This window comes from Podarcis erhardii, assembly GCF_964252035.2.
Source record: "Podarcis erhardii genome assembly, chromosome: 12".
In the NCBI taxonomy this organism is placed as follows: Eukaryota; Metazoa; Chordata; class Lepidosauria; order Squamata; family Lacertidae; genus Podarcis; species Podarcis erhardii.
Genome location: NC_138513.1, coordinates 20,826,860 through 20,844,529, shown reverse-complemented (window position 1 = coordinate 20,844,529; position 17,670 = coordinate 20,826,860). Strand labels below are relative to the sequence as shown.

Here is a 17,670-nt window from a genome sequence, read left to right as displayed (position 1 = left end):
TTCCTTCACAGGACTCCGCAATCCTGCTTTATATTTCTTCGACAAGGAATCTTCATCAAACACTGGGTTTTTCCTTCTTATCTAGTTCAGCTCTCAGCTTGGATTTTTAAGATGCAGTCATTATTGCGAAGATGCTATTGGTTCCCCGCTCCCTAAAGATTACCCTTGAATTTCCCTTGCACCTTAAGCCATGTTGAAAACAAATCAAGATAACCGAATAATTTGTCTTTAAGCTGGATGGACGGAACCCCCGTGCAGTATTTAGCCTGGGCACCGCATGAACCCAACTTTGCAAACAATGATGAAAACTGTGTGGTCATTTACAGAAGGACAGGTGGGTAGTCTGCCGATTGTCGACATTTTTTTTTTTTTTGTGGCAACACATTGTGCACATGAAATTTCCAGGAAAAATAATAAGGCATCTTATTTGTACAGGGTGAACGGTATTCCTAAATGCTATGCATGGTTTAACTTTTATGGCAGATTGCTTATTCTTTCTTGTTTAGGACTTTGGAATGATATAAACTGTGGCTACCCCAATCCTTTCATATGTGAAAGACACAACAGTTCAATCAATGCAACAGTTGCTCCTACAGCCCCTTCTGTTCCAGGAGGATGTCCAGAATCATGGCTTTCATTTGAAAACAAGGTACCATTATAATGTTCTTGTTTCAAAGGAACACTGGGAAACAGCTATAAATATGTACAATACTGCCCCACATGGCTTTGTCTGTTTTTATTTTTTGTGTATTCAAAATGTGTATTGGCAGACCCCCATCATAATGCAGCTCTGCTCCATACAGCTGGTCATGATCAAAATGAGCATGGATCTCATTTATCTGGTACTTTCCATTCTGCGCTGTGTATCATTTGTTTGGGGCACTTCCAGATTGGTGTTGTGGGTATGTGGTCCAACATGTTATTGACACTCTAATTGTGCACGAGTGGTGGCTTCATTCTGCTTCAGTTGTTTCTGTGGTGCTTCCCCAGCGCTACAACATTATTGTTGCCGGGAGTTGCAATAGAACAAGAGAAGTGGGACAGAAATGAAGCAGGACGTTTGTGGTAAAAAAGAAAAAGGGTATGGGATTTCAATAGGATGTGTGCTAATTGGAAACAAAGCAGTGTGAGTGCTGCAAAAGTTTGAAAGCAGCATCATGTGTCACAGTCCCTACAGCATTATGAGCACAAATCATCTGGAATGCACAATAAAAAGAGGCCTTATGTCTGTAATATTAATAATTCCCTCCCCCCTCTTATCTCTCTATAAATTTATATAAATTTACCAGGGAAGGGCTTTAGCTCAGTGGTATGCTTTGTGTGGAAGAGGTCCCAAGTTCAATTCCTAGTGTTCCCAAGGTTGGACTGAGAAAGAATCTTCCCTGAAACCTTGAAGAGTCGCTGGCAGTCAGCAGCCACAATACTGAGCTAGGCAGACCAGTGGTTTGACTTGTTATAAGGCAACTTCCTATGGGACGTGGGTGGCGCTGTGGTCTAAACCACTGAGCCTTTTGGGCTTGCTAATCATAAGGTTGGTGGTTTGAATCCCCACGAAGGGGTGTGCTCCCGTTGCTCGGTCCCTGCTCCTGCCAACCTAGCAGTTCGAAAGTGCGTAAAAGTGCAAGTAGATAAATAGGGAAACGGCACTTCCGTGTGCTGCTCTGGTTTCAGTGTTCTGTTGCGCCAGAAGCGGCTTAGTCATGCTGGCCACATGACCCGGAAAAACTGTCTGCAGACAAACACCGGCTCCCTTGGCCTGTAAAGCGAGATGAGCGCCACAACCCAAGGGTCGTCTGCGACTGAACTGTCCGGGGTCCTTTACCTTTACCTTTTAAGGCAACTTCCTACCTTCTGTGTTAATAGAGAAGCATGTGAGAATGTTGTGCCTTTCACAGCACAAGGTTGGCAACAGATTGGCTCTGCATGAAATTTTAGATGCTACTTGCTATTGACAATCCTGCACTGTGAATCGTCGTTTCCGTCTTTACCCGTTTGACAATGTCTAAAGTTTGAGTTGTAATAGCTACAGTGTACAAAAGAAATCAGAGGTTAATTTGCTGACTTATTGTGTTGAGGAAAACAGCCTAGCAGAGAAAATCTGGGATTCTTAAATATCTGAAGCTGACATAGTATTTGCATGCTTGAGCTAAGATGAGTCTATATATATGAGGTTCAATAACTTATCACAAATAGTTTAAGGTAACCACAGTTGTGGTACAATGAACTTAATTTCACCAATTATTTTGAAAAAGAAAATGCTTAATAAAAAAACGAATTCCATCTTGAGTTTGGGGAAGGTTCTTCTTACAAATATTTCTGGATGTTTTCAGATCTTACTTCTCCAGGAGTAATGTAAACATACCCTTAATTCAGATGTAACAGAAAGCCAAGGTTTGATTCTAATGCTGGTTTGTTGGGGCCAGTTGGCTGATTTGGAAGTAATGGCAAACTATGGTTGGCTGAGACCATAAAGTTACAAATGGAAGGATGGAGCATGTGAACAGAGGGCCTATTCATGTGCCAGGCAGTGGCTTAGCATGACATCTGAACCAACTGTATGTTTGGTTCACTAGCTTGAGGGGTAGGGGAGGAAAGCAACTGAAAGCATTTCAAAATGTTCATATTTCAAGTGCAAAAAAGGACACAGCTTTAAAGAAAAGGGAGAATTAAAAGCCAATGTCTGTTTTCTGGGTTCGAAGATGACAATCCTACCTAGACCTAGATTATACTCAGATTTCTTTCTTTTTTAATCATTCTCTCTTCAATTTTTTTAGTGCTACAAAGTATTTGGGTTGGCAGATGAAGACCGAAATAATTGGGATTCTGCACGAACAGTTTGCAAAGGCTTACGAGGAAACCTGGCTACCATATCTAGTGAAAGGGTTCAAGGTACTCCACATTTGCATCTATAGATGCAAGCACAAGTAATACTTGCAAAATATTACTTCAGTTTTATATTTTCTGGAACTAATGTGCCATCAGTCTGCACACCCATCTCTTTCAGTATGCAATGAAAGGCTGTAATGGTATTATCGTATACTGATACTCATCTTCTATTGATTACAAAACAAAATGTGAATTGTATAACGCAACAATGATACAATAAAGCCTACAAAAATGTTTTTGGCAGCATGGGCACCTGCCCATTACTTCAAATAGACATAATGGCAAACCATACTTTGCCTGTGAGCTTGGATCCCAAATCACCGCTTGATCCTGCTTTAAGATCCTGAGGCAAATATTGTTTGCACAAACATTGTAAACACTGTTGTTTGCAGGGACCTGGGAATGGAAAGCAACAATTTCAACAAGCCAAAAATGGAAACTCCAAAGCTCTTTTCTTCATGTAGGGATGGAGGCACCTGGGAAGGGGAGCAGGAGGGGGGAGAACCATGAGTTTCCCCCAGGTGTGTTTGAGGGGGACACTTCCCCCATTTGTTTCTGAAAAGTTGAAAAACCAAAAAACGGGAGGAAGGGGTTTCCCACAATTTTTCCATTTTGTGGGGAGCGGGAGGACCTTCATGTCTTTAGATGTGCAAACCAAATATATATGCATGTAGGCTTGAGTCTGCCTCTGTTCAAAATACCATCTGAATACAATTGATGCCTGAGTGTATAATAATGCTCAATATTTGAAGCTATGAAACACTGAAATTCTCTCTGCACTCTCAAGCAGAATCTAAAACTTACAGTTGTGGTTTTAATATTTCTCATAGTCCTCTGTGTTTTATAATAATAATAACAATAACAATAACAATAACAATAACAATAACAATAACAATAACAATAACAATAACAATAACAATAACAATAACAATAACAATAACAATAACAATAATAATAATAATAATAATAATAATAATAATAATATATAATTTTCAAGGCATTCCCCTTTCATTTCATTCATTCCAAAACTCAGTGTTTTTCAAGGCTGTTTGGTTTTGAATAGTTCTCAGTTTTTGGAGATGTCAGCTTTTCCTTCCACTTTTCCTTTCCCTTCCTTAGCTTTCCTTACTTCCCAGTTGAACAATTTCCCAACGGATGCATGGATAGGATTCAATGATATCAATTCAGAAGAGATGTACCTCTGGACAGATGGAAGCAGAGTCAGTTACACCAACTGGGCAAAAGGCTTCCCATCATCTAATTACGATGCAGAGAGGGTAGGTATTTGATGAATGCACAATATGTCAAATGTTAATTGGAAGACTGCTCCATATCATCCCCACAACACTTCCTTTCCCACAAGCTTCTCCTGTACATGGCCTCAAGTCAGAACTATACTGTGAGGGGAAAAGAGGCAGTGTGGAGGAGCAAAAAGTAAGTTAATTGTTAATAGGAACAGCAAAATTGCCAGCAATACTGAACTGGAAAAATATAATACTGAAAATCAGTATTTTTCAGATACTTTTTGCCATAAAACCAGGTCCTACACATCACAGACTGCAAGTTGTATTTTGAGGCAGGAGTTCCAAGAGGGAATGGTGGCAGAGGGAAATCTAGTAGGTAGGGAAACAAGATCCTATGGTAGCTGCTAGGAAGGCAAGGGCAATTCTGACACCTGGCCAGCCAAAGCCAAAGCCTGACCCAGAAGCCTGATGATATTAAGGAAAATGAATAGGTTGTTGGGTTAGTGGAATCACCCTGGAGCATGGGAATAAATAAGAGGTTTCATAAGGGGCAACAGCGTACAGATCTGAAATGTCCCGATTCTACTCCTGGTGGCTCTCTGCAATTAAATTTATATAGCTCGGGAAGAAATCAAAGATGCTCTGAATATCCCACTACTATTTCTAGGATTTGTTTCTCCTTCTTCTTCTTTCATAGGAAGATTGTGTCGCAATGAAAAACAGGCCTCTTCAAGAATCGGGGAAATGGAGACATTTTCACTGTTCTGAGAAAAAGGGCTACATTTGCCAGACAGATACAGGTGGGTACTTCTGCTAATCTGTTTCCCCTGCTTACATTAGAAGAAAATCTCATGCAAGCTCTGATTAAGCTTTCATGGTTTCCTCTGTGCTTCAGTAAAGGGCATTGCAGAAGGTAATCTCCAACTCTACAATTCAATGATTTTAAAGTGGCCCAGATAGCAAGGTGGCCTTTGGACACATGGAACAGTTTTAGAGCACTTTTTGCCACATCGAGTTCGGATCTTGGAGGTTGCCAAGGTATAGCTCAAGGCATGGCAATGGTCATGGGCATCCTATTTCAAGGTCACAGGTGGTGGTTTTTCTTGTAGTGCTCAGCTGCCTGAGATCTTTTAACTGGAGGTGCCAGGGACTGAACCTGGGACCTTCTGTGTTTGAGTCATATTTACCAGTGAGTTGTGGCCTTTCTTTACGTACATTTCTGCACACAATATCCTAGGTCAAAGCAGTGGCCGCTGCATTCCATTCCATTCCATTCCATTCCATTCCATTCCATTCCATTCCATTCCATCCCATTACCTCCATGCAATGACTTATCCAATCTACATCTCATCACAAGCTTATGGGCAGCATCCAACTGACTTACTCTGTCAGCGCATGTATTTCCATTTGCGCAGTGGATTCTGTCCCCTCCCCTCTCTCCACATGTACCTCACATCCTCCCCAAATTTGCACTGGAGGGTTGGTGGAACCCCCAGAATAGGTTTAGAGGCCGCATGGGGGAAGAGAAGGGGGGCATTCTGTGGGACGAGTGGAAAACTGCATTGATGGAGCACGTTAGTTGGATAGTGCCCCATGTCTGTAAAGTTATTTTTCTCCTTTATATATTTTTCTTTAAAGTAACACTGCATTGGATTTAATTTTCCTTTCCCTTTTGCAGACCCCAAAACTCCTGTTCTTCCAACACCCACAACAGCATATCGTATCCGTTACAATAACAATACCTACTTCTTCTTTGAAAGCAAAATGGCATGGAAAGATGCTCAGAAAAGTTGTGAACAACAAAGCTTTAACCTTGCTAGCATTTTAGACCCTTTCACCCACTCATTCCTCTGGTTGCGGCTGCTGAAGTATAAAAGCCCAGTGTGGATTGGCCTCAATACTAATGTGGTAAGTACATCACATATTTATCTAGAAGGGGCCTTAATATGGATGCTTCTATTTGTTTCTAGTTATTTGTTTATCTCAGGTCATTCAATCAGCATGCAATTAAAATAGGACAATAGGTTACAATACACATTCAGTTCAATCCAGCCAACATTTCAAGTCTGCTTTCTAACTTACTTAAGGACTTTTATAAACCCAGATGGTTCCAACTCTTACATAGCAAAATGTATTGGTATTGACTTGCTAAAGTGAGCAATATATGTATTGTAATATTCAAATCAGACTAAGGGACATTGAAAAACAAAACGAGTCAGCTGTAAATAAAATTTGCTCCCCCAAGTTTTATGATTCAAACACAACAGATAACAGTGTCCCATATTTCAAAATTAATAGCCCGACTGAACCTTTCCCCCTCAGCTTTTGTCAAGGACAGATATTTAAATATCCCCAGAAAAGATAGACATTGTAGATGTTTTCTGAATGTGCCGGACACAGTAGAACATATTCTTTTCTACTGTCCATTGTACAACAAGCTACACAAAGACATGCCATCCCCTTTCCTGAATAGTCTAACATCATGGCACAATGAAAATACCAGATTCTATCTTTCTGATATTAACCTGGAAGCTGACTTTTTATCAATAGTATCTCTTAGGGTGATGAATGGCACTATTTAGCAGGAAGAAACTCCAATGAAAATCATTAGTTACATATTTTTACATGGCTGTTTATTTGTATATATTTTGAAATTGTATATATGGATGTTTTATGATGGCCTATATTTGTAATGCTTAATATAGGTTTGGCAAAGTAAGTAAGTTCAATCCAAAAGAAGCCTAGGTGAAGGAGATTAATATTAAATTCACTTTCCAATATACTGAGTCAGTTAGATTTTCCTGTCCTATGCTACAAGGACAAAAGCCCTGTTCAGAATATCACATGCAGTGAGAATCACATGCAGAGAACAGGGTTTGTTGACACCAAACTGTCTGTTATGTTCCACTGAATTGCAATACATCGAGATATTCAATGCTATCAGTTGTGGGATGAATTGACACAATGGATTTATATCATACTACATGTGTAAAGTGGCTTACCAATGCCAGGAGTTCTGTATTATCAGTCACTGGGGATTTTTTTGAGAACAGTCATTGTTAAAAAGGTCGTTATCACTGCCTGTACCTTTGCATTTCCTGTCCTCTGACCTCTCATCTTCTCCTTCTATATATAGAATGTACAACCAGAACAAACCTAGAGACTGTACTTCAGATGGCAGTGACTCTTGACACCATTGTAATGGTCTGCGTCTCAACCTGTATACTCAATGCATTTTGCTAATATGCTAATTTTTTTCAGACCGATGGACAATATACATGGATTGACAAGTTCAAAATGAAGTTTACAAAATGGGCTCCAGGGGAACCAAAACAAAATTTTGGTTGTGTTTATCTGGATTTGGATGGAAGCTGGAAGACAGGATCATGCAATGAACATTATTTCCCACTCTGTAAACACTCTGACGGTAAGCAAACGAAGAGCAACACTTCTCATTCACTACTTGTCTTTCACGTTGAAGCATCGCCTCACAGGCAAGATAATTTAGCCTTTTTGCAGTGAACAGCATGGCTTTTGCATTTCACAGAGGTTTCAAAATATGTTTATATAAACAAAAATATTTTGAAAGGTCCACCCCTGTGTAACTTGCGCCATTTTCCAAAGGACTCAATTTGTAGCATTTTTCTACCTGCTAATTCCTTAAGATTATCCCACTTACCCATTTGGGACCTCCTGAGCCCTTATATCCCAGCTTGATCACTGAGATCCATCTGCAGGAGCATCACATGCCATTCCCTAAATTGGCAAGGCTTATTTGACAACAACAAGTAATGGCACCTTAAGTGTCATCAGCCCAGTATGGTGGAACACTCCACCAACAGAGATTCAGCAGGCGCCTTCCGTTTCAACTTTTAAACACTTGCTGAAAACTTTTTTATTCCGCCAGGCCTAAATAGGAGATTAAGAATGCATCTTTCCACAATAGTTAACTGATGCATGTTTTTAAGCTTCTTATATGTCATTGTAATCCACTTTGATAATTTTTTATGAATGGTGTTATATAAATACTTTTACAAATTAATAATGCCCTCCCAACTCACTCAGTGGGGTAGAACCCACCACCTCCATAAAACCTTGGTCCAGTCTAGGCCTGGTATGGGAAAAACTCCTGCATGGTTCAACATCAGTCCAATGGCCAGGAAGTTCCCACATTAAACCAAGGGTAAAGGTTGGCTGAATGTGGTTGAACAGGGTAGGGGAAGCGAGTGCCCAGTCTTTCCTGCTCATGTCACATGGTGGAAAGCAGCCTGTCATATCTTGGCTCATTACCATGAGCCAGAGGGGGAAATATCACGACTCATTCAAAGAGAACATGGAAAGGAGCTGAGTTAGTGACTTTTCCAGTCTTACTCTGAATGTTTCTATACTGGGTTGGGATTGGGGTTTTTTGTTTTTAGCATTGCCCAGTCATTGGTCTCCCACTGTAAGGTGCGTAGGGATGCGGGTGGCGCTGTGGTCTAAACCACTGAGCCTCTTGGACTTGCCAATCAGGAGGTTTGAATTCCTGTGAAGGGGTGAGCTCCCGTTGCTCTGTCCCAGCTCCTGCCAACCTAGCAGTTTGAAAGCATGCCAGTGCAAGTAGATAAATAGGTACCGCTGTGGCAGGAAGGTAAACGGCACTTCTGTGCGCTCTGGTTTCCATCAAAGTGTTCTGTTGTGCCAGAAGCGGTTTAGTCATGCTGGCCACATGACCTGGAAAGCTGTCTGTGGAGAAACGCCGGCTCACTTGGCCTGAAAGCGAGATGAGCGCCGCAACCCCATAGTCGCCTTAGACTAGACTTAACAGTCCAGGGGTCCTTTACCTTTACCTTACTGTAAGCTGCATTGTTTTCTACACTTCAGCAGGTACATCCCCTATTCAATATCATGCCAATCTCTCCTCAATTTTTACAAGGCAAAGAGTGATAATTCCACATTAAAACAGAGTGTGTGGAAGTACCCTTAGTTTATTTTGGGGGGAGGGAGTTTGTCAGGTAACTAATTTCTCTTTTCAGAATCTATTTAAACTATCTTTAAGTCTACTATCCCAAACAGAGTATAGATATTGAAATAAAATGTTAGTTGCCTCTATTTTGAATCACTGTTTTTGGATTTTCCAGTTCACTGAATTACTAATAATTCATTGGTACCTGTGTACTATGAACGGTTTAATTTAAAAATGGCATTTTGATAACCTGTTATAGGGATGTCTCAATTGCGCCAGCAGACTTTCTATTAAGTTCCTCATGCAAGAAACCTATCTGTGCCATAGCATAGAAAATCTGGTGGAAAGTTAATTGAATTACAAGTTGCTGCTCCCCCCCCCCCAATAGTGAAGGCACCTACTGAGCCACCTCAACTACCTGGAAAGTGTCCAGAATCACTGGAGACACCGTGGATTCCTTTCCGTGGCCACTGCTACCACTTTGAGACGTCATCTAAAAAATCTTGGCCTCAGGCTTCTTTAGCTTGTTTACAGTTAGGTAAGTACCTTTCCATATAGATGCAAGATGCAAGACGTTACATCTTGTTTAGTTACATGATACTCTCCCCCTTTCCATTAGGAGTGAGTTGGCTTTTAGCAACAAAAGGCATATACAAAATGCAAGATTAGTAGCAAATCATACACTAAACTGTAGCATCTTAGAAAGCTTCGTTCTGTTGATCAGAGAGAGAATGAGAGAGATATCTAGTACATACAGAAACTTCAACCTAAGGTGGGACTTGACCTGAGAAATATGTATCTGAGTATCCAAAAACCTTGGATTAATAGCAATCAGTGGACTAGGGGGACTAGGCTAGTCCTCTAAATGTTCCCAGTAAAGTAGAGTATTAAAGCTTGGCATCTCCTTCCCAAAGCCCAGGAAGCTTCTGCCTGGTTTAGGGAGGGAGGCACAATGCTCATGTTTGTGACTCCCCCCCCCCCAGCTCCAATTGCCCTCGCAAGCTGGCACCTCTGGCCCTAACTGTTCTCTAGCAGCTGTCTAAGGCATATTCCATAATTCCAAAGACCATTGTAAAGGCCGAGTCCCAACAAACAGCAATAGTGATAAGTAGGGAGAAAAACAACAGAGGAAGGTTGGGATAGCTGAAAAATGATGAGTCCAGACTCTAAACCTCTTGGATAGATTTATTGCTTTATTGTTTGGCGCCCAGCCACGCTTCCCTTGCGGACCTCTGCAGCTTCTGTTTACGCAGTGTAGCTTCGAAGCGTCGTAAAGCAATTAGCAGAATTGCACAGCCTCTTTGTGTAGAAAGGGCAGTAAATAAGTCCAGACGTTACTTCTATCCTATTATCTCTTTACTGGAAACAAATAGCGTATTTACAATCCATAACAGCCATCAGAGTCCAGCTGCATCGTCTCTGCGTCCTTTCTCCCTCAGTACAGCGAATGATCTGTGGAAATCGAAAGCACTCTGTTCACAGCATAACAAGCTGTTTACCTCACGTCCCCTCAAGCACGAGACACAGAAGGTTAACCCTTCACTACACCCAACAACACCTGAAGTGCTTTGTGCAGGTGCTGGGTAAACATTTTAGTGTATATATGGCATCTTTCAAAGCTTTGTGATTAATTTGCCAACTTTCCCATCCTTATGTTTACAACAGTTTCCCCCAGAGACAAGTGATAGAGGTATTGCAAACCTCAGCTTAGTGAAAGAGAGTATGTCTTGCATAAAAGAGATTAGAATATGAAAAAGCGGTTTGTGAATATACATAACTCCATAGAAAACACAGTGAGTGGGTTAATAAAAATACTTCAGTGGCATGTGTAGAATCTGCCATGGTCAGCCCATCTTGATGTCAGCAAGTGTTTGAAAAATAAATAATATCAGACACAGTGAAGGAGATGATCTTTTCCCCCCTTGAATGTCAAAATATTATCTATCATTCTGAATTGCAAAAATTCATTTTGCCCGAGTAACAGTCCCACCCAGGAGTTAGTCTTCAGAGCATGAGAATTAGAAATTAGCCATTCTAACCACCTAAATTATGTTCTCTTTGTTTTCTTACTCATGTTTGCAGGTGGTGGTCTGGTTTCAGTAGTTGATGCAGTTGAATCACATTTTCTGGCAGAAAATGTGGAACCTCTTGAAAGTAAAGTGCGAACGTTTTGGACAGGAATGTTCAGAAATATACATGGTACATTTTTTGTTTAATCTTTAGTGTATGCTTATGTAATCAGTGAATGTTTTTATTATACAGTGGTACCTCGGGTTACAGATGCTTCAGGTTACAGACGCTTCAGGTTACAGACTCCGCTAACCCAGAAACAGTGCTTCAGGTTAAGAACTTTGCTTCAGGATGAGAACAGAAATCGCACGGCAGCAGCAGGAGGCCCCATTAGCTAAAGTGGTGCTTCAGGTTAAAAACAGTTTCAGGTTAAGAACAGACCTCCGGAACGAATTAAGTACTTAACCCAAGGTACCACTGTATACACTTAAATAATCTAAATGTTAATCATATCTGGCCAAATTCAAAAGACAGAAATCTAACTCTACCGCTTAAAAACTCCACTTTTTCACCAGCACGTTATCCTTTGTAAGTGAAAGATGAGGATGAAGGTAGATGACCTGGTATTTGCATTCATCCTGGTCACAGCCCAAAATGTAAGCTTTTCTTTAGAAAATCAGATTCTACAAATTACATTGATTTAATGCTGAACCTGTTAAAAAATTCAAGTCTGAAGTATATCCTGCTTAGCTAACTGACAATTTAACAGATAGGAAGTTATTAAGGAAGACGAACAAGTAGACATTTGGGTTTACAATTTAAATAAGTCTTTTATTGACTGTACCACCAATTATGCTAGGCTCTCTGAAGGCCTGTACCAGGTGGGAGAACCTCCAGACTGTGGGCCTAATGAGCCTCCATATGCCTCCCCATTTGGCCCATGAGGCCATTTTAGAAAGGGCGCGCCCATCTGCCCTATACCTGATGCCATATATGTCACCAGATACGGAGCAGGTAAAAACCTGGCTCAGCTGAAAGGATGTGTACAGACATCCTGGAAAGGGCTATACCATCAGCTGATCTTCTGGAGCCGCTTTCAAAGCGCTGCACAAGATAATGCTTTGAAAAGATCACCTAACGTGATTGTGACATCAGGTGATTGGCAGGTGGATGGCTTACTGTGCAAGATATGGAAAAGATAATCTCATCCGCTGAGCCAAATTTCCCCCCCACTCCTACCCTATACCAATGAGATCATGACCATCTTGTCCCAACATCTTTACTGGCAAGTAACTCAGCTGAGAGAAGAAGGAAATCAATACTGTGCACAATTTCATTTTATATTTGCTTAGTTGTCTGCTGAGGAATTCTGTAGGAAGAGGGTCCAAAGTGATCGGGGGTGGGGGGGAGCAGCTTAATTTGCCACAGTGATATAAAAATCTGCAAAATCTGGTGGCCAGCCCAAGCACTGCATCATGCATGATCTCCTCCAGGCACAGATATGTACAAGGCCAGGAAATCACCTGCTCCCGTGTTTTAGTCTCATAACTGAAAATCACACACCCATTTACTTTAGTGTATTGACATCATTAAGAATCAAGTTCTCAATGAGCATGCCCAGCAGCTCCGATATATTATACACAGTGGAAATTCCACATCCTTGTTCAGAAAACCCTGTTCAACATATACAAGAAGCAGACCTGCTAGAGCTCTTTCTCTCATTTATTTTCTAACTTAACCGTAGGCAATTGGTTATGGCTCGACAACAGCGTAGTGGATTTTGTTAACTGGAACGAAGGAGAGCCCTCGCCTCAAACTAATGAAGACTGTGTGGAAATGTATTCTTCATCTGGGACTTGGAATAATTTTTACTGCAGCTCCTACAGGGCGTATATTTGCAAAAGACCTAAAAGTATGTAATACAGTTATTATACTTTACTCTGTTTAGTAGTTCCTGGGAAATATTCATTACATTGCAAAAAGTGATGCCAGGGAACCTTAGCCTTGGCCCAAATTCTTTTTGATCTTGAATGAAATCCAATCTTGCCCCCCACCCACAACCCAGTTGCCATCTCTTAAAAACCAAGTGGAGGTGGCAAGCACCCACAGGGAAAAGTGAGGGGAGTTCACCGCATGCCTGAAACTCTATAATGAAGCTGAAGTGTCTGGCTTCCTCAGAGACCTTGTACATCAAGAGGTTGTGTGGTTGGGGTTGAGATTTGCCTTTTGTTGTTGTTGTTTTTAGTCATTTAGTCGTGTCCGACTCTTTGTGACCCCATGGACCAGAGCATGCCAGGCACACCTGTCTTCCACTGCCTCCCGCAGTTTGGTCAAACTCATGCTGGTAGCTTCAAGAACACTGTCCAGCCATCTCGTCCTCTGTCGTCCCCTTCTCCTTGTGCCCTCCATCTTTCCCAACATCAGGGTCTTTTCCAGGGAGTCTTCTCTTCTCATGAGGTGGCCAAAGTATTGGAGCCTCAGCTTCAGGATCTGTCCTTCCAGTGAGCACTCAGGGCTGATTTCCTTAAGAATGGATAGGTCTGATCTTCTTGCAGTCCATGGGACTCTCAAGAGTCTCCTCCAGCACCATAATTCAAAAGCATCAATTCTTGCCTTTTACTGGAGGTCTTTTCCTGACCACAGTGCAATCTAAAGGAGTGCCATCTCCATTGCAGTAGGCCTTGGGGAAATTCCATTTCCCAAGGACTGCTGGGACCTTTCTCCTTGGGGAACAGGGGTGGGCTTTCCTCCTTCCCTATCTTTACAGAGGGGCTAGTGCTGCTGCCCCCACTGCCCCCATAGCTTGCTCAGCCAGTTTGTAGAGCCAGTATGTAAGAGTTTTAAGGAAGGAGGAGGAAGCTCCAGACCACAGACCAATCTTGGTCTACCAGCATTCTCAGTTTGGCCCACAAGGCATTTTCCCCAAACATGTCCACTCACCCCACACCTATTGTCATATATTACATCAGTGGTGGGGTATGTACTGGTGTGGCATTAAAGGAACAACCAGGAGTCTGCAGCAAGCTTCCTGTCATTTCTTTGCTGGAACAAGTTATGCTCCCCCACCCATCATGATGGTTGTACCTTGCTCCAGGAGAGGAAAATGGTTTCCATTGAAACTGCTGCTGAAATGGGAGAATGTTTCTTCCCTTTTTAACTCTAGTTTCAGTGGAAAGCACTTACCCGCTCCTGGAACAAGGTTCAAAGAATAGTGTGGAGCTGGTTGACACCCTTGTAGTGCTCCTTTAACCTCTGTCTTTCAACGTTTAAAGAGCAGCATGGGGCAATTTGCAAAAGCGCCTTTAAACAGCCCCACACTGTTCCCTTAACCCCGGGAAACCAAAGGCTCAAACAGTAGTGCCAGGAGATTGACAGGTGGGAAACTCTACCATCTCTCCGATTTGGCTCACCAGGTTCATGGAGATAAGGATCTGGCCCAATGGCCAGAAGAGGTTCCCCATCACTAGTTTAAAGGGAAGGGAAAGGAGGTTGTGGAAATGTTGGGGGCTTTCTGAGGTGAGAGAGAGTGGTGGGAGTTAACAGGCAATTTCTGAAGTTAAGAGTGATTCCAGAAATAAATTATACAAAACTTTCTGGTTCAGCAGTAAGATCAGCAGTTACAAAATTAGAAGGAAAATATGCTTTGAACCAATGCTTTTGAACCAGAGGGAGTCTCCCATACCCTTACAAAACATTGCCCAAGATCATTTCAAACCCTGCTGAATAATTCAGTTGAATCAGAATATGCAATAAAAAGGCTTTTGACACATGGTCATTTGGTTTTTCTCTTCCAATTTTTAGTTATTGAAATTGTGTCTACCGAGAAGGTTCCAGAAAATAAAGGTAAGGTTTTGAAATAAAATCAAAATAAAGAAAAAATAAAATGAGAAATTAAGGATGTACCGTGATGGAATTTATCTTTTGAGTATCTTATATAAAAAGCCAATATATTTCCTGCAGAATAGAACATTTTCATTTCAGCCTCCCTTCATCCACTTCTACTTGTTGTCTAAAATTTAAATATCTTTCAGTCGATAATTAGATTGGCATTTGATATTGGTTGTTGTTGTTTTGAGTTTTTTTGTCTCAAAAAAAAAAAAATGAAATGCCAAAAATGTATGGTGATCCTTTATACCACCTTATATTCTGGAGATAGAAAATGACCTAAGTAAATAATATTTGGTCCCCTACTGTTTCCTACACCGAATTGACTCCCTTATTGATCCCCTACTGCAGAGGTGGGGGAGCTGTGCTTTATAAATGTTGTTGAGCTAACTTACCAGAAGAATAAGAAAACAAGATAACAAACGTTTTTTAATAAAAAAATGGAAATGGTTGATTGAATATCTACAAACAAATTGTAAACAGATAAAGACATTGGCAGGATTACTGTAATAAATGGCAGTTTCGAAAGACTATATAATCAAAATAGATGAATAAAAGAATAAGTTAATTTAGAATATGCAAGGAATGATAATTTTTCCATCATCCCTGAGCATTAGCCATTCTGACAGGGGTTGATGGTAGTTCAACATTTTGAGGGCCACAGATTAGCCAGCCCTGCCCTAATGATTCCTATGCCTGAGTGACTCTTAGTCGCTTAGTGCTGCATAGTGGTTAAAGTGGACTTTCCCAACCTAGTGGTTTTTGACTACAGCTCCCATCATCCCCAGCCAACATGGTCAAGGTCAGGGATGATAAGAGCTGAAGACCAAAACACTGAGCAAATGCCAGGCTGGGGGAGGTTGTGTTAGTGCCATACAAGAACTGAGGAGAACCAATGTTAAGATGCTTCCTCAGGCATGAGGAAGTACATCATCGTTCAGGTAAATGTATAAATATTTAAAAGCTTTACTTGCAGAACAGATGGTAAAGAACAATATATATGCATTCACAAGACATATGCTTATCCAGGTTTCACTCATGGTTTTTTAAATCAGAAGCTCTATCTTTATGTCTCCCTCTTCCAGCCTTGCACTCCATATAGGCCATGCAGCTGTGTGACTAAATCCATTTTCTTTCAGTCTTTCTCAGTGTTTAATTTCAGAGACCTCCTTAACTGTGGCACTGCTCTCCCCCCTCTATTCCTTTAGAGAGACCTTTCTGTCTTCTTCATTCAGAAAAAGAACATTAACGCTGTTTCTCTCAGCATTGTTCAGAGAATCTTCTTTACACAGCCCTCTCTCACAGCAGTATTTATAACATCTTACTGACTCACAGCCAACTTCCTATGCTCCCTGTGTTTATCACAGGGAACTCAAGAACGCAGATGTGACTAGAGCTTACTAGAGAACATACTGGGATTAGCTATTTAACCAATCAAAACTCGGAGGGCTTTCTGTAAACATCGATGGCAATATACTTTAAACATTCCCATTTCAGCAAATTTAAACTAACACAATGCTAACAGGTGACCTTTGGTCTCAGTGTAACCTACATGACAGGGTTGTTGTAAAGGTTACATGGGGAGAGGAGGACCTTGAATGCCACACAGAGCTACTGGGAAGATGGCCGAGTTCAAAATACAATAGTAATAATAATTTCCACCATTCTGTTGTTGTAACTGCTGTGCATTAATTACAGAACCGAGAAAGACAGACGACACTCCTGCGCCTTCCAGTAGGAGAGCTACCGCTGCGATTGTTGTGACTCTCCTGATTGTGATGGTAGCGGCCATTGCATGTTACTATTTCTACAAGAAAAGAAGCCGGCTCGTCCTCACAGATGACAACTTCGAGAACTCTCTCTATTTCAATAGCAGCCCCACCCCTGAAACGAGCGACACAAAGGACCTGGTGATGAACATGGAGTGCAATGAGCACGCTGCCATTTAGTCCAGGATAATACAAACTGTCCTTCATTCGGGAAAACAACACCAACACCGCATATGGAAATCCACAAGCATTCTATCCAAACCCGGTCTTTCCTTTACAAAATAGTTGCCCAAATCCCACCTGATTCAGAACTTTTGTTTGCATGCTAGAAGCAGCAATAGTTTCGCTGGGTTTTTTTTGGCAATTCAGCAGCTTTGTATTCAAAATACGCAAAGCTAGTATTTTGCCCAATGGCCACCCTGAGTTGACGACTGAGCTGATGGATAGAGCAAATAAATGCTGAATTAATAATAATGGAGAAATGGCTATGCTTATTTGTGTATCTGCATATTCACAAATGGGGGGAAGTCATGACTGTTTAAAATGGTATAGCACTGCTTTGACATGTATAGTGCAGATGGACCCTAAGTGCCTGTGTTCTCATGGCACAGAGATATTCTTTCAGTGCATGGTTTGAAAAGTTTCAACTAGCTGGAGAAATTTATTTCACGGGTGTGTGGTTGATTTTGCAGCATTCAGGAGGTATGTTACCATTAGCAGTGTTCTTAGTGGTGCTGTGGGTTAAACCACAGAGCCTAGGACTTGCCAATCAGAAGATTGGTGGTTCGAATCCCTGCGACGGGGTGAGCTCCCATTGCTCGGTTCCTGCTCCTGCCCACCTAGCAGTTTGAAAGCATGGGAAGGTAAACAGCATTTCTGTGCGCTGCTCTGGTTCGCCAGAAGCGACTTAGTCATGCTGGCCACATGACCT

The 17,670-nt window shown here is 41.4% G+C and overlaps 1 protein-coding gene across 1 annotated transcript in view; it reads left to right on the top strand.

The window, feature by feature from the left end:
- LOC309353004 (macrophage mannose receptor 1-like) overlaps positions 1-17,213 on the top strand; it is a 51,225-nt gene extending 34,012 nt beyond the window's left edge. The window contains exons 19-30 of the mRNA XM_081881846.1: positions 234-334; positions 507-649; positions 2,775-2,889; positions 4,006-4,163; positions 4,828-4,930; positions 5,809-6,038; positions 7,392-7,557; positions 9,464-9,613; positions 11,158-11,274; positions 12,830-12,997; positions 14,887-14,928; positions 16,669-17,213. Coding sequence (XP_081737972.1) covers positions 234-334; positions 507-649; positions 2,775-2,889; positions 4,006-4,163; positions 4,828-4,930; positions 5,809-6,038; positions 7,392-7,557; positions 9,464-9,613; positions 11,158-11,274; positions 12,830-12,997; positions 14,887-14,928; positions 16,669-16,919 — 1,744 coding nt within the window. The 3' untranslated portion in view covers positions 16,920-17,213. The remainder of the gene's footprint in view (positions 1-233; positions 335-506; positions 650-2,774; positions 2,890-4,005; positions 4,164-4,827; positions 4,931-5,808; positions 6,039-7,391; positions 7,558-9,463; positions 9,614-11,157; positions 11,275-12,829; positions 12,998-14,886; positions 14,929-16,668) is intronic.
- Positions 17,214-17,670: the final 457 nt, after the last annotated feature.